We start from the raw sequence: 23,895 nt of genomic DNA, 5'->3' as shown, positions 1-23,895 counted from the left end.
CATCGTACGATTCACGGGAAGATATACAACCACGGTCAGGGATAATAGGGCGCGCTACGTTTCGGTGCGACGTGTGCTTGCTAATTCTAAATGTACGTCAACGGCACGTACGGATAAAAGAAAAGGGATATCATTGGAGTTGTCACGAGACACTTAGGGTATGTAATTACGAACGCATAGTTAACTGTGATAATCGTCGTTCGGGATATCGATTGTATCGATGCGTCTATATAATCCGTCACGATGATCGAAACTAATAACTAATCGCAAAGCTATCGTTACGAGTCGCTTCTTCCTCGCTTCCACCTTCCCCCTCTCCCTCGAATTTTATATCGATGCGATACGGTTCGTTGTTGACGAACGAAGAAGACGAAGAAGAAGAAACAGGAGAAAGATGAGAAGAAGGAGGGAAGAAGAGGCGAGAAAAGGAGGAGAAGAACGACAATCGAGAGTTGGAGAGATAACGAGGCGACGCGAAATTCGTGTAGAGAAAAGAAAACGTTCGTTTCGTTCTTCTATCCCTCTCGTCCTTCCTCTCTTATTCCAACTCTCACTCTCACTCTCATTCCGTTATTCGTTCGCTCGCTCGCACGCTATACTTGGGCAGTGGAGTAGCGCGAACACCGGTAGACTACTGCACTGTGCGCGAGCAACGCGAAGGAGGGGGGGTAGTGGGCGGGGCCTCGCCAAAAGGAATATAACGATTGGGACGAACGCGAGTCTAAACGAATCGCGCGAACCGCGGCGGCGAGAGTGGACTCGATATTTTCACCCGTTCGACGATACGACGTTCGTACGATCGAGCGAGCGTACGATCGGTCGTATTTTTTTTTCCTCTCTCTTTCTTTTTTTTTTTTCTCTCTCTTTGGAATGGAGAAACAATTATTAATCGGCACACGGTATATGTGTATGTGTTGCAGCGGCGATGCTGGCGAGTCAGCAGGCCGCCGCGGTAGCCGCATCGGTGATCTCGCCATTCCCGCCCAAGTGACCCGCGGCCCCCGGTCCCGTACTTGCTGCCGGAACAACCGGACCCACCTCTGCACAAACTCATCACACGTCTCATCATCCACCGCCGGTTACCGCCGCGACCGCCGCGGGACATCCGCATTCTGCCGCCACCGGCAGACAAACTTAGGATCGTCTCGTCCAATACCAACTTCAATCTGCCACCTCTTGTCCGTTCGCGCGGCCGGATACTCGCATCTGTACCGACTTGCCACCACGTCAACGACAACAACAGCGAGTTTCGCTTCCATTAGCAGCAGCAGCAGCAGCAGCAACAGCAACAAGAACAGCGTAGCGATATTATATACCACCAGACCTGCTATCCCTATATCGTCATCGTTACGTGTACCATCTGAACGTCTTCGTCGAGATCAACAATACTTGACTCCTCCTTGTCTTCTTTCTACGTGACAAGAGCCGTGCACGCCTTCCGAATCGCCGTTTCACTTCGTTTCGTACGTACGCTTTTTGTATACGCCGCGAGGAAAGGATCGTGTCGAATTTCACAAGCAAGCAGATCGATTCACCGAACCGCTACTTTTTCTAACGCGTGCGACCTTGTTTTTACTTTATTTCTTGCGTCGAATCGTTCCATCACGCACAATCTTTCCGGGTCAGAATGAAATAAAACTCGAAACAAATTCCTTGTCACGTGTCTTCGTTCTTCCATTCGAAACGAAAGACGAAACCTTTTCGAAACTTTCGTACGGATCATCCCGACGTGTCTATCGTTTTCTCGCTAATATTTCCACCACCCGTCTCGACCCGAAGAAGATGACGATAACGCAGATGCAACTGGAATAAACGTATTCGAGCGAGGAACGTGTAACGGAGGGCAGGAAATTTGAAAGAAACATCCTTTGCACGGAATCGAGAGCAATTAGCTATTACTGTTACGTGGAAGAAACGGCTCGCGATGGTTGGATTGGAAGGCGCGGCAAAATTGGGGTTGGGGGAAAGAAAAGGAGGGAAAGAGAGGATGTATGAGGAGTGAAAGAGAGTGGGAGAGAAGGAAACAGACGCGAGGGAAGCATGCGTGCGATGATATCGCGTTGCGTTAGACTGACTGGGCCGAGAACGGCCTTAAAATTATTACTGATATATCCTATACGTCGAAAGGACGAGAAAGAAGCTGTTAATATCAATTGCCCGATTTTTCTCCGATTCGTGAGAAAGAGAGAAAGGGAGAGAATGTACGCCTCGACTCATGCTCGGGCAACATTTTTATTGCACTTACATTTAGTAACGAGTAGAGATGCGAATGAAAGCGAGAATGAAAGAAAATTCGAAAATTCCTGCGCGTGATTATACGCGACTGTTGCGTCGCATATTTTCAGTAACTTGTTGTGTATAACGCGTATGTACGAATATTCAATCGCGAATTTTGTCTATAACAATGAAATTATAGATCGTTGTATTTTATTGTAAAAAAAAGAAGAAGATTGCTAAATCACAGACTCGACATTTTTCTAGCGAAATTACGTGGCTCGCGAACGGCACGTTTTTTAGACACGATTTGATTACACCCTGCTCCCTACCGATTAATATGCATTGTGAACGTCGGTTACGATGTCAAATAAATAAAAAAAAACAAAAGAAAGATACGTGTCGGATAGAGGAGTGTAAGCGTAAAAAAAAAAAAAAAAAAAAAAACAAAAAACGAAAAATCACGATAATTCTAAATAACGATAACGTGACGATAAGTGATTGTACATTGAGTACACTAGAATGCTATTTGTTTACTAAGATTAATTGTAGTTAGCGTTGCGCGATTACAACCGAGCGGAAGCGAGCGAGAGAGGAAGAGAGAATGTGCAAGTGTACATGTATTTGCGTGGATATAAGTGTATATGTGAAGGGATGAGAGAGAGAGAGAGAGAGCGAGAGCGATGATCAAGATGGATAAGACTAATTGACGAGGAAGGGAGAAAGTTATTAGATATATATACGTATACACATACATATGCGCCACAGTGATACATACGCGCCCATAGTATCATCCTGATGGCTATCTAAAGTTAGTTCAGTGACGATTATCATTGTACCTTTTATTACGATTATTCATCAATAATTATTGGTTCTATTATTTTATTATTGTATCGTCGGTAAAAAAAAAAAAGAAAAAAAAAAAGATAAAAGCGTTGTATTATAATATGAACGATTGGTAAAACACGTTGCCAAGAATCCGAAAATAGTTTTATCGTGCCGTACGTAGTGTTGCAAATGCCAAATAAAAGAACAGAGAACAAGGCGTGTTTTTTAATTCGGACGTAATAACGGCGATATCTATCTGTTTAAGTAAAATGAGCGAAAGAGGGATGGGAGGGGGAAGAGAGAGAGAGAGAGAGGGAGAGAAAGAATTAAGCAAGAATGAGTGAGTGGGAGAGGAAGGGAGGAAAAGGGAGAGAACGGCGGAGAAACGCGCGGGCAATCGTCTCAGTTTTAATGAGACGTGTTCGAAGGAGAATCGGGCGGGCTTTAAAGTAAAAAAAAAAAAAAAAAATGCTGGTGCTGTGCTGTGATTTTTATAAAACGTAAAAAGAAAAAAATCGGAGGAGCGACACGCGAATCGCGATAAGAAGAAATCGAAGATCTTGACGAATTTTTATGAAAATATACAGATAGCCTAAGTACCTGGACCTGCCCTGCGCTCTCCACAAACTTAAATTCGAGTAGAAGATATTAAACGAGAGAAATTAAATGAAAAAAGTGAATAAAAACAAAAAAAAAAAAAAAATAAGTGAACAAAAGGGATGAAAAACAATGGATTGTATGGATTGTATAGGCTGTAAAGTGTATTTGCTTTTAAACAAAAATTTAATATAGATTGTTAATTGCTAATCATGCGGAAAAAGGGAGCTGTCTCCAATCGTCAAATATTATATACATTCGGGTATCGCAAATTTTTTCGCATAACACAATATCCTTTGCGTTATCCATTCGAATCGTACTGGTGAAAATCTTATTCAGTGGCAATAAATTTACCACGTATTATAACGAACGATTAAGTTTTAAATCCAGATTTTTACCCTCTTTATGTTTTTCAAGTAGCGCCTTTTTTTTTACGTTTTATTATCATTTTGATCTCTCACGTTAAAATCGGTTCGTTCGACATAATATCGATGTTGAACTTGTTACTTCCTCGCAACCTATATGAGATACAAATGTAATTAGCAATTGGAGACAATCTCCTAAGGATATTATTCTAGCGAGTACTATTTGCCACAATGTTGCATAATCCATTGCAAAAAATTCTCAAACGAATAAATTAAATGACGACATAAGACGGACTGAAATATTAACGTAATGTAATAAACAAGGACCCGTATTCTCGTCTCCATTTTTTTAGAATGATAAAAATAGTGAGTCGTTACGCTTTATATATTATACACATACTGAATATATAAATATACGAGTAACAATACGTACAGAAGCAAATACAGAAATGCAGGCATCTTGTCGTTAAATTGTAAGATATTGTGTTCAAACTCCAGAATGTAATCTGACCCCTTCCTCAGACTACTATACATATATTAATTATATTGTGCACTATGCTCCAACTTGTCCATACGAATAAATATATTGGAAATCTTACTATTATACAGTATCCCTCGATCGGTATATTCTCCTTTGACAATTTCACGCCTTTTCAAATTTCTCTCTTGTCGATTAATTAATATTATCTTTCTCCTTCTTTTTTTCTTCTTTCCTATTCCGAATATTTAAATAATACATCATAAATCCATTATAATCTATTATTCATATATATATTATTGTAATAATAATTTCTTATTATTATTAATATTTTTACAATTTCGTGCATAGTTGTACAAACAGTTAAAAAAATATCATATTTAATTCTATTTGAGAACCCCTATGAAAAATAGCATTGAAAGTATGTGTTCGCAACGACACGATATGTATTTATTCTTTCCACATTATCATTCTTAACCGTGAGAGATGTAATCGTGCTCTTTTAAAATTTCTTTCTATTAAGACATATGTTCTTCGTACATAAATAATATAAATAAATTATTCTTATTTTCATATTATAAATGACTGTAAATTACGAATAATATATGTTAACATAATATATATTATTACAAAATATGTTTTAACGATACAAGGTTATGTTTTATAACCTACTCATATGCTCGCAACAACTTTTATTATATCTAATATTTATTAATAGTATTGTCACTGTGGAAGTAGCAATAATATTTTTAGCATAATGAAACATAAATTTTATCGCACATTTCCTTTAAGAACAAAAATATATGAAATTAATACGTAAAAGAATTTTTTTAAAGCACATTAACTTTACAAGATGAATGAAATAGAATATAAATTAGAATCTACGAATCCTGTTTTAATATCACACGTGAGTTATTTCTTTCTTTTCGTACAATTATTTATCTTTTTTATTCATATCGCTGTTCCAATATATTTTTCTACAGGCAACATCTAAACTCTTCGAATCCATAAAGAAAAAAAAATGTGATCGAGAAACGGATCATATCTCAAAGGTAATCTAAGTAATATTCATTTTTATCTTCAAGTTCTATTAATTTAATTATTCCATAAAATTCGTTAATTAAACAGATAGCTGAATTTAAATTATTACTATCGAAACGAGACAGTACAAATGTCACGCTTAGCATATCAGCTTGTCAAGCTTTGATTGCTTTGGTCGAAAATGGATTATGGGATATTAACGAGGCATTATCAACTTTTACCTCGAGCATCTCCTCCATAAAGTATAAAAATTAATTTCAAATCTATAATATTTCTTATATCTTTTTTTTTGACATTGTACAAAATATGCGTAATTATATATTATAGAAATTATATGGTTGCTACTACAACAATAAGTCATTTATTGACACTGGATTTAAAACGCGATTCAAAAAATAAAATTATATATCCATTTACTTTACACACGCCACAGCATCCGTTTATAAGCATTTTAATTCGAGATAAACGTAGTTGGCAGACTGTATTAAGTCAAATAACATTTATTGTAAATCATCAAGATTATAGGTATGTATAGAGATGTATGTATAACTGTTTTCAAATAAGTATTTGCATATATATATATATATATATTGTTCTGCATACTTTTATATTTAAAATATGCGCACGTATGTTTATAAATGTATATAAAATTTCCAGAATTAAAGAAAATAGTATAAAAATGCTACGCCCTGTATTTTTATATATTTTATGCAATCCTTTGTTGGATTCGATGGATTGTTGCATGCAACAAGTTTGGCAATTGTTAATTAGATCGAAACACGATACGAATGTACAGACAGAAGTTTTACTTTGGTTGTGCACGACAGAAAGTCATTCTTGTGTAAATACAAATTATAGAATTTTAGAACTTGCAGAGAAAGCTTTATCAGAGAAGAATAAAGAATATTGTACAGCTTTATTGCCAATGATCGCATCTTTGATCATACAATTATTAAAACAAGATTCTGATCCAAGATCGAATTTCGATATTATATTAAGTATCATAGACTATTGTGATGACTATATTGGAAATCTTATGTTGATATTAATGGCGGAAGTAATCACTTTATGTCCGGCTATTTATTTGTACAATGCTTTGCAAATATGTAAGTATCTCTAAAAATAGAAAAAAATTATAATATTTTTGAACGATTTCTCTAAACACTTATCGTACAACATATTACATTACAGGTATGATGATAACAAAGAAAATGTCTTATGTTGATATATTTTTTAGCTCTTTGAAGGCATCTGTGATAAAATGGATGGCATATCCATCCGTGTTATGTTCCGAGGCATTAGATTTAGCGAAGGATTTAGCGAACAAAGTATTCACAAAAACGAATTTAACCTGTAACGCAGAGACGATATTTTCAAACAAACTTTTTACAGTATTTAGTCATTCCGATTCATATATTCAATTCTATTCAGAACTGGTGATGCATTGTTCGAATATTTGGAATTCGGGTGATATTTTATCCTGGTTAAAAAATATGTCACGCGTACCTATTTATTTAAAAGACAAATGTAAATTATTGATATCTGGTCTTCTTTTACAATCAAACGAATCTTTAATAGTCGAATTATGTTGTAACATACTCGTTGATGTCACCAGAGAAACAAACAGTTTTGGCTCGCACGTGCTTTCCTTGATACTGCACAAATTAACCAAATGTAAAAGCAGTACAGAAACAAAATGTTTACTAGTGGTTATACCTGAGCTTGTAAGTACAAAAGAAAATGTTCCAATTATAAATCATACATTGAACATGTTGTTGAACGGTGACAAACAATTGAAATATTTTATAATCGAATTATACCTTAAAACATTGAAAAGAGAACCAAGATGTTATAGATTCGTTTCTGCCGCGATAATACAATTGATGAAAAACGACTATTCTTGGTATTCAGATGCAACTTGCGCTAGAGCTATGAAATATATTTGTGAAAATTATCCCGAACACGGCGAAAATTTGGTACCATTGTTGTCGCAAATATTAAATCGTTCGACGAACATGAATGGTGGAACTGCGAGTGCACTCGCACTTGGTTGTATTTCTATACTTTGCAAGGCATCCGTAATAGACATTTGTTCAACGTGGAGAGTATTAGCTCCGAAAATGGAAAAAGAGAAGCGCCCTATCGTTTTGGAAAGCCTATGTGAATTATTTGCCGACGCTGCATTTTATACACCCTCGCAGGGCCTTGAAGAATACGATCGATTGATCAATAATATCGTATCGAAATTGTGGACGTACACAACATCTAATGATATAAAAGTAATCAACTCTGCACTTAAAGCCCTAGCTTCGTATCGTTTGGAGCAATTATCTTTGAAAACATTACCGCTGGAATTTAGATGCAATCTCGTATTACCGGCAGCATATGCGAAAACTCCAATCGACGCGGTTAAAAAACCAGAAGATATACTTCCTTATATACCTGGTATTTGTTGGATACAAATGCTTCAAAACATAAATAAAACTGCTTTATCGACAGCTGGGAATCTTTTAATATCTTTTGTGACGGAAGAAGTGAATAGTTTTCGATCTGGCATTTACGCTTGGCCCCAAGGGGAACCGCAAAACTTCAAGTATTTGCCAGAAAAAAGCGTAATCAGAGCGATTGGCGAATATTTGAGGAAATCTAATAAAACTGATTCAAATAATCATCGTATTATTACGGAATGTTTACGGATATTTGCTCACAAATATCCGAAACCATTGCCCAATATTAATTGGAATTTTCTAAAGAACACGCTTGATCTATCGAACGAAACAAAACAATATACTCTTTCCATCGCGTGTCATCATGCAACGATATCTTTATCTGCTAAATCTTTTATAGAGAATTATCTATCGATGTATAAAACAATAAACGATATGGATTTTAATTGGAAAAACAATGAACACTCTGTGTTATATTCGAATCTCGAAGATTTGTGCCAAGCTGTACAACCAAATATCATTAAGCCGTTTTTAGAAATAACGTTGAAATATGTAATTGAAAAAATGGATGTCGGTAATAAAAATTCGATAGAATTGTTCCATTCTATCATGTATTCGTATGCTCAAACGTTAAAAAATCCAGAAGTATGTCATGCCAATTCTACATTACTTTCTACGATATTAGAGGAACTTTTGGACAAAATAGATTTAACGTGCGATCAGTTTTATTCTTATTTCGCAGCAGCATTGGAATTACCAATGAAACATTTAGAAAGAATGACATCTCCTAAAGTATGGTGGGAAACGATACCAGGCAAATTGAAAAATGCAATCGCGATCAGAGCTGAATTGGTTTTAAAGAAACATAGTTCCGAAGCTTCTTTAACATGGTTGAATGAAATCATCGATGAAACTATTGCTTCTACAATTAGGTAAGATTTCTGATCGAAAGATCTATCATAATTTTAATATATTAAAAATGCAAATAAAAATATATCTTAATATTCTTATTAAAGTGTGCAAACATATTTCTTAAAAATTATACGAAATGTGTTGATCAATATGCAATTTGAAAGATCCAGTTTAAATTGGATTCTTGATCTTATGACGCAAGTTCAAGGATTTTTTATGGAATCACAGCAGAATCATTTTGATAAAATACAATTCTATTGTGATATTTTATTTATATCTATTATTAGTTTATCTGGCATAGATTCCATGTTAATGAAAGAAGATTTATTAATTAAATCGCAAAACATTAAAATAAAATTATTTCCTCAAGCTCTAACAATTATTTTTGAAAGACAGGATTGGAAGCATGCAATTCCACAGGTATTTACGATTTATTTGTATATTATTGTATAATTACGACCGAATAATAATTTAGCAATTGAACAATTTTTTATCTAATAACGATATAAGAATTAAAAATTTTTTAATAATATTATACCTTTCAGATGATGGAATGGTTAAATTACATGAGAATGAGTAATATTTCTAGTTCGTATAAATCCACATTTCATCGAGCATTAATTTGTTTAAGACATAATTCCTATTATAAAGATGTATGGACTAAATATTTATCGATTAAAACAGAGATCGATATTTAATCGTAATCTGGTACATATTAGACTGAAACAACTTCTATTGCAAAAAATCTGTTTGTAACAACTGCAAATTTAAGATGATACGAAATTAAAAGGAAAAACATATTTCTGGAATATTATTATAATAAAAATTAAATATGTATTTTACTTACTTGCAATTTCGTATAGTGTAGAAATTAGCAATTATGAAACAACTATTCGTCACATATGTTGTATGTGACGATTTTCATAATGCTAAACAGATGTTTCATTATTATCCAACATCATTACTGTTAATGTATTTGGTCGTGAACCAGTCAATGTTTGATCTTCGGGTAATTTCATTTTAGGTTCTAATATATTTCTTTTCGTCTCAACATTTTTTTTTATAGGTGTACGACTTGGACTAGATTTTCTACTGCTCGGATACGATTTTAACAAACGGGCCCTATAAAAACATTAAGAACAATTTTTTATTTTTCAACAATTTTGTATTCTATCATAATAAGTTGCAATAAATGCTCTAATTGTAAATTCTTTTTATAATTTAAAAAAATTATACTTACGCATCCATTAACTTAAGAAATAAACGGGTATATACTTGATATTCCTCGTCTCCAAATTCAGTTGGATCGTGTCGTGCATGTTCATATAAATCACAGAATTGATGAATTAATCTTTGTCCACTTCCATTTAATGGAGTTGCTAATGTGGCAAGTAAGTATGCTCGTAAATTCTCAGATGGATGCCTCCTTAAACAATTATCATATTTGGTAATTTCAGCTTCTACAAGAATGGTATATTGGAAATTAATCTATATTTAAAAGTTTTATTTGTCATAAAAAATTTATAGTAATATAATTACCTAAAGTTTTAACATCATCCACTGCTTTTAATCTATAATAATGTGGTGGAACATGCCCTCGAGGAGTTAAAATAAGTCTTGGATCACTAATAAGTTGTGGTTCATATTGAATTTTTGGTATTACTTCTATCCGTCTTTCAATTTCTTTTTTCAATGACTAAACAATTAAAGATATACTATATTTTCATATATATATATATATATACATACATGTATAATTATTTACAATTTTTAATACATGTATGTGAATACATTACATAGTATAAATAATATTTACCTATTACAAATAATTATAAATAAATGCCACATAAGTGAATGCCATAATATTTTGTATTAAAATAAAAACTATTTTTTCTAAAATAACTTTTATATATAAATATTATTAATTTTGAATGTCATTATATTGGTAAGTATAACGAAAAATATGTAATTAGAAATAAGTAACTTAACCTTTTCGATTCTTCATACCTTCCTTGCATCATGTCCAATAGGAATATGAGGACCACGACGTGATCGTAACGCGAATCTCATTATTTGTCGTTTTGCAAATATGAATAATAATAATATTGTTAAAACTCCGGCCGCAATAAATATCACTATTGTGACACCAGAGAGTTCTTCAGTCATGTTTACACCATTTGTATTTCCATTGAGTTTCAAATCTATTACGCGCACGCGTAAAATCTCGTTTTTTCTATTTTTAATTACAATATCAAAGAAAAAAATATATTTTATAATAAAAAAATAAAATTTATCATATATAATTTTTCATAATATACTGTTTATAATATTTACAAAGATAACATAGATTTTAATATATTTTGTATAGGTTTTTTAAATAATGTTTGATTAATATTTCCTATTTCCCATAGTAAATGTATTTGTTCATTAGAAAATTTAATATTTGATTTTATAAATGATAATACAAACTTTCCAAAATTTTTATCTTTGCTAAAATCACCTGCTTTTTCATGTAATAATTGTATAAGTTTGTTATTCATGGAAATATCTATTTTGGCAGAAATTAAAATTTGTAAAAAAGAAATATGCCATGATTTTAATTCTTTCACATTCATTAAATACTCCCTGTAAAAATCACTAAATTGTTAAAATTTCAGATATTTTTAAAATTTACTTAATTAATAATAGAATATAATAATACTTACGTTATAAGAACAATATACCTTTCAAATTCGAAAGCATTTATTATAGCAATAATAATTGTTGTATCTATTAAATCAATATTTAAGAGAGGAATAAAAATTAATTTCTGAATATCATCTGGAAATTTTTTAGTACACTCTATTAAAACAGACACAAGTGATCTTGTAGGTTCTTTTAAAGAAATAATCTATAAAAATATTAAAAAATATTATTAATTACATTTATAGAATATTTTATATAATTAATTCTTCATATATTATTATTAATTATTATTAATTATATTTTATATTTATAATTAATATAAATATCACCTTTGGTAATAATAAATGAGTATGAAGTATTTCTGCATATTTCATACGTTGTTCCAATGTCATATTATTCATAGTATAACATAAATTATATATACCCAATGAACTTAATTTTTTTTCTAAATTACAAATTATTTCTATAAATTCTATATCTGTTAAATTTTCTAATTGATTTAAATCCAACTTTCCATTAGGACACTCTAATCCTTCCAAAAGATATTCTGTTATATCAAAATTTTTTACATGTTCTTGTTTAGTATTTTGAAAGGATTTGTCAAATTGTGTAAAATAAAATTGCGTGGATAAAAGTTGATCTGATGTCTCAGTTATAATATCACTACAATTTTCATTACTCTCATTCAAGGTTTCTTCTTCATTCATATATGTTATTTCTGCTTTCTGAACCAAATATCGCAAATTTCATTATTATAATAAAAATATTAATGATAATATTAATGTTATAGTAATACTAACCTTTCTATTTACAATTTGCCACCAAGGATCAGCCTGATTTACATCTTCTTTTAATTTTTCTTTAATTATTTTAAGTTTTTCCGTAGAATCTCGAGATAGTACATAATTTTTTAAAAAATTTTCCCCATTCATATTTTATTATTTTTACTGTTTTATCAATTTCTTGTAGTTGGTTCTTAAATTTAGCGCTTTAAATCATAGAGGGCATACCAAAATCATTGATTTTTTTTGTATGATTGGTTTTTTAAAACATAGAACATAAAATCTCATAAGATAATAGGTCTGTTAGTCTGTTCTATATTTCATCTGTGGTTATGTGTCATATTTTAATAACGCATTCGTTTCTTTCATAAGCATGTAGTACTTACTTATTACTTAAGTAGGTAGGCAGATTTTTATTGAGTGACTATAATCAAAATATTAACGCGAAATATTAATTATATATAATATAATAATTATATGCATTGATAAATTTTTGTTTCTAACAAATGTTATTATATATAAAAATGAATATATAATATTCAAAAATAAGGAAAAGATAGATTAGAGTTAAAAAGATTGTAAGTCTTTTTTCACACTACATTATAACACTACATTAATTTTGTTTTAAAAAATGTTTATATAAAATAAATATTTTAACATGCAAGTATTCGAAAAATATCCTATATCATTTGAATATATATAATAAATAATTAAAAAAAAGAAAACTAACATCAAGTATAATTTTTAAAACCTGTTGCGCTTTTATGTTTTCTAGAAATTGATATATAGTAAATATTATTCGAAGGAAAGATAATTTTATTTGGAATGTGATATTTTTGAAATGATTCATGAAGGCAAATTAATATTAATTTAAATTATTAAATAATTATTATATAATTATTATATTATTAATAATTATTATATATAAATATTAAATAATTATTATTAATTTAAATTAAATATCTAAATCAATCAATTTATCAAGAAATGATAGACAAAAATAATAGGTAATTATTTACCTATTCAGCTTCTAAGTATTGTTTATTGTTACTTGAAGATTATATATATATTAAATATATAGAACCGGTTTTATTTCTGGAAAACCCAGATCATCTTGAGGTCATGGAAGTCATATGGTTAGTATTTTTAATCATTAGAATTTTTTTCTGTTTATTATCTTTCTATTTTTCTTTCTTTTGTAATTGATTATGTATATATATAATAATATGATAATTATTTTTATACGTTTTTGTATCTTACCAATTGTAGTAATAAAATATATCGCATAATTAACTTGTAATTAGAATATATATATTCAAAAGAAGAAAATTAAGGTTTTATATTATAAAGATAAATAAAGAAAATGCTGTTTTTGCTGATAGTTGCCGCTGACGTAAATTTATATCGTTGATATATAAGTGATATATAAATTAATATAGAAAAATATGAGTTTTTTACCGAATTGTTTTTTTATATTAATATAGTATAAAAAATTGAAATATATATAGTTAATAAAATCGAGCGTATAGTGAAGCAATTAAAATATTGTTACATCCAATTAATTCATTTAATGCTTATTTTTTAAAAGTATATTTTATCTATTGGAAAATATATATATATTTTTTTTTAGTAGAAAGTCGTTTTATCAAAAAATTTAACATTCATATAATACTTTTTAGAAAAAGAGATAACATAGAAAGATATTTTCTTTAAGTGATATATAAATTTTAAAGAAAATGTCAATACTTTCAAGTTTATCACGTCGTTTTCACATGTTAACGACCGATGCAAAACCTGATCCGCCGCGAATACCGATTAAAGGATATACACACAATTTAGAATCAATAAACGATGAAACAAAGAAATCCAATGCTACTACAGAATCACAATTTACACGAAATAATATAACATCCGAAAAGAGCGATGCAATACCTATCCCAAGTGTTAATTGTCCTACTAAAGAACAATATTTGAATGATACAAAAAGTTCTGCACATGATTCAAAAGAACATGGAAGGCCGAATATTAAAACGAAAAAAAAACCAAAGCAACATAAATCTTGTAAGTGTTAATCTTTTATTGAAAAAAAAAAATAGAATCTGTCAAATTTATTCGTATTGAAGTGATTGTTTTTTTATTTTATAGCAAAGGGATCACACGTCATAAATTATAATATAATTAATTCGAGTGATGTGAAAATTGGTTCAAGAACCAGTTATATTTGTAATATTAATCAATTTTCTAAGAATAAGGTTGAGGAAGACGTAAGATCGAAAACCCGCCAAATGCCAATAGAAGTAAAACGTTTATGTACTTGCAGTGATGAAATTACTTTAGATGATATATTTATTATTAAGACTTATATTGGATATGGTTGGAAAGATGTCGCTAGAAAATTATTATATTTGGATAGTCAAATTGAACAATTTGAAGAAAATTATAAATACAGGGGCATAAGTGAAGTAAACTTGATTATAATGCTCATATTTTTGTTTAATGCTCATATTTATCATTAAAAATTGTCATATTAATGGCCACATTTTTAGGTAATCTATCAAATATTGCTCGATTGGAAACAAGTTAATACAAAAGATGCAGAAATCGGTAAATTGATAAATATATTATGGACATGCAAAGAATACGATTGTGCGGAACAATTGGTATCCGTTCGCAAAAATTTGATATAATCTTTCTTAATATGTGATATATATGTATATATGTATTAGATTTTTTAATGATTTATGTTTCAATTATGTTTAAATAATTGTTATATTTATAAATAAAAATTAATCTTATTAATTATATATAAATATTTTAATCTCCAATAATTAGAAGAAAAAAATAAAATATATTCATAAGATATGAAATCATAAAAAATTAATAAAAAATTTTTACTTGCGATTTATTTATTTTAATAAATAAAATATAATTAATAATATAATAATATATATAATATAATATAATAATAATTGATATTAATATCAATATTGATATCGATATACATTAATATGATGATTAATATGATAATATCGATATACAAATATACATTATACCATTCATATTTGAATCATTATCGATTCTTATCTTATTCATATTTGTTATTTCTAAATATTTAAATATTGTATACAAGATATATATATATATATTATTTGATATTATCGATCAATATTGATCAATATTCTTTTCGTAATAAAATATTTATCAGATAAAAGCTGAATATTTACAAAAAAAAGCACAATAATATTTATGTAGATAGAAGCAATAAATGTCGTATGAAAATCAAATTTTTTTTTAAAGAACTGTTTTTGATACATTAAATGTATTATTTTTTTATAAAAAAATATTGAAATATTTTTAACAAAAAATCTTTAACAAAATTTTTAACATTAATTTAAAAAATATTTAATTACATTAAATTATCTCTTAAATTAAAATTTTTTTATTTTTCATAGTATAATAGTTTTTTATAAAGAATACGGGAATATTAATTCATTCATTAAAAAATGTATTGTTTTATTTTTGTTATTTTGTATTATTTATTTATTTAAAAAATTGTTCATTCTTTTATACATGTATCTATCTAAAAATGAATAATGTCAGAAAATAGTTTTTTTAAATTATTTAATTTTTATTCAAAACATTTTTTAATATTAAATATTAAATATTAAATATTATATATTTTTAATATTAAATTTCATATGTAAATTTATACGAGATATCCGATATATGACTGAATTCTTCAGCAATTTATAAGATAAATATGCAAAAGATAAATATTTTTAGAATAAGAAAATTGTTAAAAGAACGATTTAAAAAAATTTGAAACAATAATAACAAATAAGTATAGAAATGATAAATAAATATAGAAAAAATATACATGTTATATATAATGAGAATGAAACGAAATATGAGATACATCATCAACTGAAATATAAAATTGGAACATATATAAAGTGATAAAATAAGATGAGATAGAAAATAATAAATAGGAAATCGAAATATTTAATATTTTCATAGAATGTTTTACCATAAATATATATATATCTTATTTATGTATATATATATTATAAAAATAATATACATATTATATAAAATAAGAATACATATAGAATATATATTATATAAAATAATATATATATGTCCCATATAATTCATTTAGAATATCTAATATATTTTGCTTTTCATAATATTAAAAATGTTTCACATAAAAATTGAAAAATTTTAGTGGATCATATTCTAACATTATTAATTTTTCATCACTAAACTCATTATTAAAAGAAGTTCAATTTTATCTTTTTATCTTTTTACATACATAAGTTAATATATCTCAAGATTCTCTATAAGAAAATATTATATGAAAAAAATTATTTTTACATAAGTTTACAAAATATTTAGTAAAAATTAAATATCTACTATTAAACTAATAGTTTCTAACTTGAAATGAAGTATTTAGAAGTATTTAGAAGTATTATTTTTTTAGAAAATAATATAATGTTTATTTATATATTAAAGCATTTTATTTAATTTCTATATTCTATTTAAGAAAATAAAATTGACTTTCAAAAAATGATAATTATACAAATTCATAAATATTTCTTTGTTTTTATTTTTTCAGTAATGTTTTTCTTACTCTTTATTATATTTCTTTTTTCTTCTTATATAAGATATCCCATTTTAATTTCTTAGGACAAATATGACAAGAATATAATATATAAAAAAATATTTCAATCAAAAATTATATAATATCAAAAAAAATACATGATGTTCTCATTTATTACTTTTGCAATGTCTTTATATAATATAAAAATAAATTCGAATATCGAATTTTAAAAATGAAATTTATATATTTATATTTTTTATCATATTATTGTAATTGATACATAGAGACATAGAGACATTTCAAAACACTTAAACTTAGCATAAACCGATCCGAGATATATCCGATCTCAAAGTTAATATTTCATGAATATTTAAAAATATTCACAATTTAATAAAAATATTTAATTAAAAAATAATACAATAGAATGTTTAGAATTGAGACAATACTGAATAATCAAATATGCCGGATATTTATTATAATTTTAGATATTAATTATATTATTATTTTCTTTGTTATTATTTATACTTCATTATTATTGATAGTGATTTTCATATCTTAAAATACAATCTATGAACAATTGTAAAAAAAATTATGTGTAAAATATAATACACTCTCTTAAATCTGAATTAGAATTAATAAAAGAATAAAGTTGTTAATAATATTTGTGTATAAGCGTATTATTACGTTAAAAACAGTTACGAATTACAATATTTACATAATATATATGTTAAAAAACATTGATGAATCCTTCATCAATTATTTAGTATCGATGTCACTGCTAAATGCACATGGCTATGACTTTTTTTATTTATGAAAATATGAATCGCAATAATTGCTAAAAAATAGTCAGACCAAATCTGTCAATTAATTGGATTATTTCAGATAATCGGAATTCTATTATAATACCAAAAATTTTTCTTAAATTAAACCATAATTTACAGTTTTTCAATTAAATATTCTATTTCATTATTCTGCATTAATAAGAAATGCATTAGCAAAGATGCAATACTTTCGTTTAATTTTTTTCTGTTTCTTTTTTACCATAAATCTGATCTTTACAATTTTCAAATTCTTTAACCATCTCTTCTAAATTTTTGTTTCCATCTAATACTATAACTGGTGCTGGAACAGTGAATAATGTTTGATAATAAAGCCATTCATCATGAATATTGTGAAGTTGTTTTAAATATTCTAATGATACAAGGCTTTCTTCTTTTCTTGCTCTTGTTTTCATTCTGTGATATACAACATCTGGTGATGTTCTCAAATAAACTATATTATACATAAAAATAATAATTGATCATTGTTAATTAATATGTTATATTTATATATTTAAAATACAATTTATATATTTAAAATAACATACCTATTAAATCTGTTTCTATATCAGCATTTTCTATACACCAATCATACCAATCTTCCAAAATCACTACTTCTACATCATGTAACAATTTTTTACGTTTCATATTTTCTATAAAACATCTTGAACTAAACACTGATCTTTCCATGATTTTATAAGGCATTAAAGATTTATAAGTATGGAGTTGTAACATTGTCAATTGTACATAAGATTGAAATAAAAAACTGTAACGTTTAGGATCTGTATACATTAATTCCTAAATATTTTAAATAGATATTTATTAATTTTATATATATAAATACAATATAATATTTATATATGAATATATATGAATATAATAATTCTATAATATAATATAAGAAATATATAAATATTGTAATAACATATAAAAATTTATATATCTTATTTATATAACTAAAAAATCTTACCAATAAATTTGTTCCACCAACATTTCGCCAAAGTTCTACTGGTTCTTGTAGAACTGTAGTATTGTTAAATTCTTTGAAATGACTTAAAAATGTAGTTTTCCCGCTTCCTATATTACCTTCTATACATACTGTAAATGGCCTTTTATACATTTTGCAAATAGAAGTAGTCATCTTTAGCATAAACACAGTTTTTGCTTAAAAAATTAATATATATATTTATTATATATATATATAATTAATATATATATATAAATTATATTTATTATGTTTTATTTAATGAATAATATATGAAATATTATATATACGAATGAATTTTCATATTTAATATCACAAGAATAGTTGCATCATCGTAGCAATTGCCGCGTAAACTTTACATTGGTTCGTTTACTGGCGGAATTCTTTTGGGAGGGGATAAAAATATGCCTTTTCTCCCTAAATAATAACGATTAATATTTTTTATATTATCTTTAATTATTTTTCTTACCTATAACATTCATTGTTATTTAATTTTTATCATCAAGATTTTCTTTTATAAAAAATATTTATATTTTTCTTCCTTTTAATAAATTTTTACATTGTATCGTGTAACCATTGTGTAATCGTAATATAGATTGTCATACTAATTATTGCAACTGAAATATAAGTGAATAAATAATACATATATTGAACAAATGAAAATATTACTTTATTACATTTATAATTCTAGATATATATCAAATATATAGATATAATATTTTTATGAAAAATTTAAAATAATCCTTTTATTAAATTAAAGCATATATGTATTTCATTAATATTTTTCATTAACGAAAAAAAAAACAAATACGCTAGATTATTAGTATGTAAAAAATTTATAATTTTATATTTATAATTTCAAAAGAAAAATTTTTTAATTTTTTAATTTTTTAATTAAAACTCTTAAATAAAAGAAATAAACAATCAATAATAGTACATAGCATAGATTTAACAATATATAATATATATATAATATATATATATATGTAATGAGTATTTTATCAACAGATATTATTTTGTTAGTTGCTAGAAAAATAAAATTGATTTGACATATTCAAAACGATGATTTGATGATATATTTTTAGATATTTGAATTATTAACGGGATATTATTATACTATAATTTTTATCATTGATTTTTAATGAAAAATTTTTTTAATGATTATTACATCTTGTTTGTAAATAGATTTTTTAAAAAATGATTTAAGCAATACTGTGTATTAAAAATATGTAGTATGGTGCAACATGTAGTATGGTATTAGTTGCAGATTATTGTAATAATTCAATTTGTATGTTTTTAAATATAATCGTAAAATATTTGATGTTGAAAGGCGAAAATATGATAATCGTTAATTTATGATTATTTATTTTTATTAAAATTTCATTATAATTAGAACAATGCGAAATTTTTTGGGTGATATTGTAATTTGGTGAGTTCCAAATACGAAATTGTTTGAATAATATTAAGTATTAACATTGTGTTTCATTTTTTTTTCTCTCTTACTGTTAAGAAATTAAATATATATGTAAAAAATTTCTGGATAATATTTTTCATTTGTTAAAATAATTTTTTCTGTAGCATATTGCTACTACTTTCAGTGAGTCTTATATTTGGAGCTAGCGAAATTATTAAATCTCTTATGAATAATGGAGAAAATTTTGTAAAAATTTCCTCATATAATTGGATTATTAAATTATGTATAAATTTATTGAGTTATACTACTGTATTATTGCCAGGTTGTCTCATATATAAATATGTACGTTATACCAAATATATTCAAAGGGGAGGTAAATAGAAAAATATATTAATAAATAGGAATGAAAAGAATATATATTTATATTTTTTTACATAAAATTATAATTTTTTTAAACAGGCAAAGGATGTATACCCAAGTTAGTACATTCATGTTTTGTGGGACATTGTGAAACAGGACTATTGGATTCATCTTATTCATCCACACCATCAAATCATAGCCAACGTACTTTCACACAAGATGCTTTGTTACTCTTGTATTGTTTCTTAGGTTTACAAATCAGTTATTTAACATGGGGTTACTTACAAGAGAAAATAATGACTCAGGTATAAATCATTTAACAAATACAGATAAATGTTTATATATATGAATCATTAAGTTGCAATAAATTATAGTCTGAATAATATGAAAGGATTAAACAATCAATTTTAATCAATATACAAACATATATTATACTATATTCATAATCTATACGTAGTAAAATATTTTATTAATTTAAATCATTTAATAATTATATTTAGATTATTTAAATTTTTTACAAAGCATAATTCTATATTTTATTATTATATTATATTTTCAAACATAGACTTTTAATATTTTTTGATATTTAGAATGCAAATTATATAACATTAATTATGTGTCATTATTATTGAATATTTTAATACAAGATGATTTCTTCAATTGTTAATTACAGAAAAAATTTATATAATATGAAAATATTTATTACAAATTCTTAGGAATATGAAGATGTTGCTGGCAACAAAGATCGCTTTCAAGATTCACAGTTTTTAGTATTTGTAAATCGAATTCTTGCATTTCTAATGTCGGGATTATATTTAATAATTCGAAGACAACCACAGCATAAAGCCCCTCTCTATAAATATGCATTTTGTTCTCTATCAAATATTATGAGCAGTTGGTGTCAATATGAAGCTTTAAAATATGTTAGTTTTCCAACACAGGTAATCAAATTTTTATTATTTTGTTTTCTTTATTACTTAGAGATCGTTGTTTAATGATTATATACATTTTAGGTATTGGCAAAAGCTTCAAAAATAATTCCTGTAATGATTATGGGAAAAATAGTTTCACATACTACATATGAATATTATGAATATGTTACAGCTATACTCATTTCCATTGGAATGACATTATTTATGTTAGATAGTTCAGATTATAAAAACGGTATTTGATTGTTTATTTTAATATAATTTTAATGTTTTTAATAGAATAAATTTTTTTAATAATTAGTATTTTTAATAATAAATATCAATGATTTTAGATGGAGCTACTACTGTATCCGGTATTATTCTCTTAGGAGGTTATTTATTACTAGATAGTTTTACAAGTACCTGGCAAAGTGCATTATTTGTGGAGTATGGTGCAACAAGTGTGCAAATGATGTGTATGGTCAATATGTTTTCTTGTTTATTAACTGCAATGTCTTTATTTCAACAATCAAGTTTTCCACTTATATTTTCATTTATGACAAAGGTGATTTTAATTAATTGAAATATATATCTAATTATGGTAATAATATTTGATTTAATTTTAATATCTTTATTGTTATCCAGTATCCTAGGTTTATCGTGGATTGCTCACTTATATCAATTTTTTCTGCAAGTGGTCAATTGTATATCTTTTATACAATATCTAAATTTGGTCCAGTAACATTTGTGATTATGATGACTATACGACAAGTAATTAATTTTTCTTTGCATATGTCATTAATAGAATATTATTATCTTAAAAATATCGTTTCTTTTTTTTTTCAGGGTTTGGCTATTTTATTATCCTGTTTGGTATATCATCATCACGTAACAATTATCGGCATTATTGGAGTTTTACTAGTATTTGGTTCGGTATTTTTACGAATATATTGTAACAATCGACTACGTGCGATCAGAAGACGTAGAGCTGCGGCAAATAGTATAAAAGATTAATTTTAACAAAAGATTAATTTAAAACAAAAAAATATAGGTACAAATTTTATGAAATTTTTAATACTTTTTTTTTTTAAACTCATATATATTCTGTTAAATATTTCTAATTACAAAAAAATTATCAATTAGTATTAAATGTTGATAATGATTTTTTTTATATAACATTATACATATTTTATATTGGGAAAAATGATCAATTGTTTTCAATTGATTGCATCCAGTTTTAGAATTCATTATTTATTAATGTACTTTTAGGTAGATTACTTTAAAAATATACATATATAATATAAATATATAGATGTTAAAAATAATAAGATTTAAAAGTATATTATTTATTCAAGAAATATTTATTTTATTATAGACGAAAAATGTCATTTTTATAGAAAAAAAAAAAAAAAAGAATCAATAAAAAAAAAGAAAATTGATTATACATCTTTTTCATATGGCATTAATTTATAAAATATCTATACATTTTGTTATCATTAGAGAATAAAGTGATATTAATATGAATATTAAACATACATTTTTATAAATTAAAACGATTAAATTGATTTTCACTTTTATTAATATACAGAAATATACAATGCGATGTAATTGAATTCTTGAATATTAATATGATTGTTCATTCTTCTGGAGATGAAGGTTTATAGATGGCTATAAGACACGAAATAGAAATAATTAATTCAGATGCTAAAAGTACCAATTGTATGCTGCAAAGAATTACTTCTAATTTGAGTACATAATTTTGCCAGAATAAAAAATATAATGTTGCTAAGGAGCTGGGTACTGTTAAAATAACTCCAATAAGAATTGGTAATCCATGTTCCGTCAAATTCCCTTTCCTTCCAAAGTAAATTCTGGATCCTTCTGTGATTATAAGGAGGAATAAGAGTATAAACTCTGTAAATGTAGTACTTGTGCCAGAAGGTAGATTCGCAGCTTTGAAGAAGCCCATACCCAATTCACATATAGCAAACATACCAAAATAAAAAGAGTTTAAATACATAAGAATTTCATATGTTAAAGATGAGCTAGCTATTGTAGGCATTTTATTAACTTTTTAACAATGTTTTAACAATGTAAAAATCTGTATGCTTATTATTAGGTTTTACCTAATATTATATTAATTCATTATATTATATTATATTAATTCATTAAATCTTTATAAATTAACACAGCGTGTTTTCATTTATGCATTGAATTTCATTTGCATAATTGCAAATTTTATTTTTAATTGTGAACAAATTCAAATTTCTAGTGTTCTACAATACATCGACATTGTTATTTTTAAATTTTATGCACATAAATGGAAGTTATTTTTTTAACTTTATTCTTGAATATTATGTATGCGTGCATATATGTATATAAATTTTCAATTATATAATAATATTTATAGTTTATTTTAACAAATTATTGGAAAAGATATTAATTAATTAATTATTGATCA

The 23,895-nt window shown here is 26.7% G+C and overlaps 8 protein-coding genes across 25 annotated transcripts in view; 4 read left to right on the top strand and 4 right to left on the bottom strand.

Annotated features, from left to right (window-relative positions):
- The window catches only part of LOC107998324 (zinc finger protein 608), a 31,642-nt gene extending 28,967 nt beyond the window's left edge, over positions 1 to 2,675 (top strand). For all 10 annotated transcript variants that reach the window (XM_062075526.1, XM_062075523.1, XM_062075519.1 and 7 more), the window contains one exon: positions 921 to 2,675. In XM_062075526.1, coding sequence (XP_061931510.1) covers positions 921 to 991 — 71 coding nt within the window. In that variant the 3' untranslated portion in view covers positions 992 to 2,675. The remainder of the gene's footprint in view (positions 1 to 920) is intronic.
- Positions 2,230 to 11,460, bottom strand: LOC133665620 (protein C1orf43 homolog). 3 transcript variants are annotated; one of them, XM_062075556.1, is made up of 6 exons: positions 10,890 to 11,460; positions 10,422 to 10,578; positions 10,123 to 10,342; positions 9,730 to 10,004; positions 4,438 to 4,717; positions 2,230 to 4,157 (listed from the first exon to the last, which is right to left on the bottom strand). In XM_062075556.1, the coding sequence occupies exons 1-4, from the start codon at positions 11,046 to 11,048 to the stop codon at positions 9,812 to 9,814; spliced, it is 729 nt and encodes a 242-aa protein (XP_061931540.1). In that variant the 5' UTR covers positions 11,049 to 11,460; the 3' UTR covers positions 2,230 to 4,157; positions 4,438 to 4,717; positions 9,730 to 9,811. The 3 variants fall into 3 exon arrangements, with proteins under 3 accessions (XP_061931540.1, XP_061931538.1, XP_061931539.1); XM_062075554.1 differs by having other exon boundaries at positions 2,230 to 9,641; XM_062075555.1 differs by having other exon boundaries at positions 2,230 to 4,717.
- Positions 5,248 to 10,090, top strand: LOC107998298 (focadhesin). 2 transcript variants are annotated; one of them, XR_003697878.2, is made up of 9 exons: positions 5,248 to 5,389; positions 5,466 to 5,534; positions 5,611 to 5,765; positions 5,851 to 6,048; positions 6,181 to 6,629; positions 6,715 to 8,902; positions 8,987 to 9,302; positions 9,428 to 9,891; positions 9,949 to 10,090. XR_003697878.2 is itself a non-coding variant. In XM_017057497.3 (8 exons), the coding sequence occupies exons 1-8, from the start codon at positions 5,336 to 5,338 to the stop codon at positions 9,578 to 9,580; spliced, it is 3,582 nt and encodes a 1,193-aa protein (XP_016912986.2). In that variant the 5' UTR covers positions 5,248 to 5,335; the 3' UTR covers positions 9,581 to 10,090. The 2 variants fall into 2 exon arrangements, 1 of the variants encoding a protein (XP_016912986.2); XM_017057497.3 differs by having other exon boundaries at positions 9,428 to 10,090.
- On the bottom strand, positions 11,151 to 12,509 carry LOC107998334 (uncharacterized). Its single transcript, XM_017057543.3, has 4 exons — positions 12,368 to 12,509; positions 11,897 to 12,292; positions 11,588 to 11,772; positions 11,151 to 11,507 (listed from the first exon to the last, which is right to left on the bottom strand). The coding sequence occupies exons 1-4, from the start codon at positions 12,497 to 12,499 to the stop codon at positions 11,213 to 11,215; spliced, it is 1,008 nt and encodes a 335-aa protein (XP_016913032.3). The 5' UTR covers positions 12,500 to 12,509; the 3' UTR covers positions 11,151 to 11,212.
- A 133-nt stretch (positions 12,510 to 12,642) lies between these two features.
- LOC107998367 (protein immune deficiency) lies at positions 12,643 to 15,159 on the top strand. 5 transcript variants are annotated; one of them, XM_017057615.3, is made up of 5 exons: positions 12,643 to 12,750; positions 13,335 to 13,485; positions 14,029 to 14,410; positions 14,495 to 14,806; positions 14,896 to 15,159. In XM_017057615.3, the coding sequence occupies exons 3-5, from the start codon at positions 14,086 to 14,088 to the stop codon at positions 14,931 to 14,933; spliced, it is 675 nt and encodes a 224-aa protein (XP_016913104.2). In that variant the 5' UTR covers positions 12,643 to 12,750; positions 13,335 to 13,485; positions 14,029 to 14,085; the 3' UTR covers positions 14,934 to 15,159. The 5 variants fall into 5 exon arrangements, with proteins under 5 accessions (XP_016913104.2, XP_061931535.1, XP_016913095.2 ...); XM_062075551.1 differs by having other exon boundaries at positions 14,495 to 14,811; XM_017057606.3 differs by having other exon boundaries at positions 12,660 to 12,746; positions 14,495 to 14,811.
- Positions 15,160 to 17,170: 2,011 nt separating this feature from the next.
- Positions 17,171 to 19,379, bottom strand: LOC107998280 (deoxynucleoside kinase). The gene is made up of 4 exons (XM_017057475.3): positions 19,222 to 19,379; positions 18,738 to 18,931; positions 18,316 to 18,565; positions 17,171 to 18,221 (listed from the first exon to the last, which is right to left on the bottom strand). The coding sequence occupies exons 1-4, from the start codon at positions 19,232 to 19,234 to the stop codon at positions 17,965 to 17,967; spliced, it is 714 nt and encodes a 237-aa protein (XP_016912964.1). The 5' UTR covers positions 19,235 to 19,379; the 3' UTR covers positions 17,171 to 17,964.
- Positions 19,380 to 19,708: 329 nt separating this feature from the next.
- On the top strand, positions 19,709 to 23,621 carry LOC107999099 (adenosine 3'-phospho 5'-phosphosulfate transporter 1). 2 transcript variants are annotated; one of them, XM_017058769.3, is made up of 8 exons: positions 19,709 to 20,181; positions 20,331 to 20,539; positions 20,626 to 20,831; positions 21,243 to 21,467; positions 21,540 to 21,690; positions 21,788 to 21,999; positions 22,080 to 22,205; positions 22,281 to 23,621. In XM_017058769.3, exons 1-8 carry the CDS (start codon positions 20,150 to 20,152, stop codon positions 22,446 to 22,448), a joined length of 1,329 nt encoding a protein of 442 aa, XP_016914258.1. In that variant the 5' UTR covers positions 19,709 to 20,149; the 3' UTR covers positions 22,449 to 23,621. The 2 variants fall into 2 exon arrangements, with proteins under 2 accessions (XP_016914258.1, XP_061931500.1); XM_062075516.1 differs by having other exon boundaries at positions 19,735 to 20,181; positions 22,080 to 22,878.
- Positions 22,996 to 23,496, bottom strand: LOC107999109 (transmembrane protein 216). Its single transcript, XM_017058780.3, has one exon. The coding sequence runs from the start codon at positions 23,494 to 23,496 to the stop codon at positions 23,071 to 23,073; it is 426 nt and encodes a 141-aa protein (XP_016914269.1). The 3' UTR covers positions 22,996 to 23,070.
- Positions 23,622 to 23,895: the final 274 nt, after the last annotated feature.

The sequence above is a fragment of the Apis cerana genome, linkage group LG5 (assembly GCF_029169275.1).
Source record: "Apis cerana isolate GH-2021 linkage group LG5, AcerK_1.0, whole genome shotgun sequence".
Taxonomy (NCBI): Eukaryota; Metazoa; Arthropoda; class Insecta; order Hymenoptera; family Apidae; genus Apis; species Apis cerana.
Note: the sequence above shows the minus strand (reverse complement) of the source record. Positions and strands in the feature narration are given on the sequence as shown.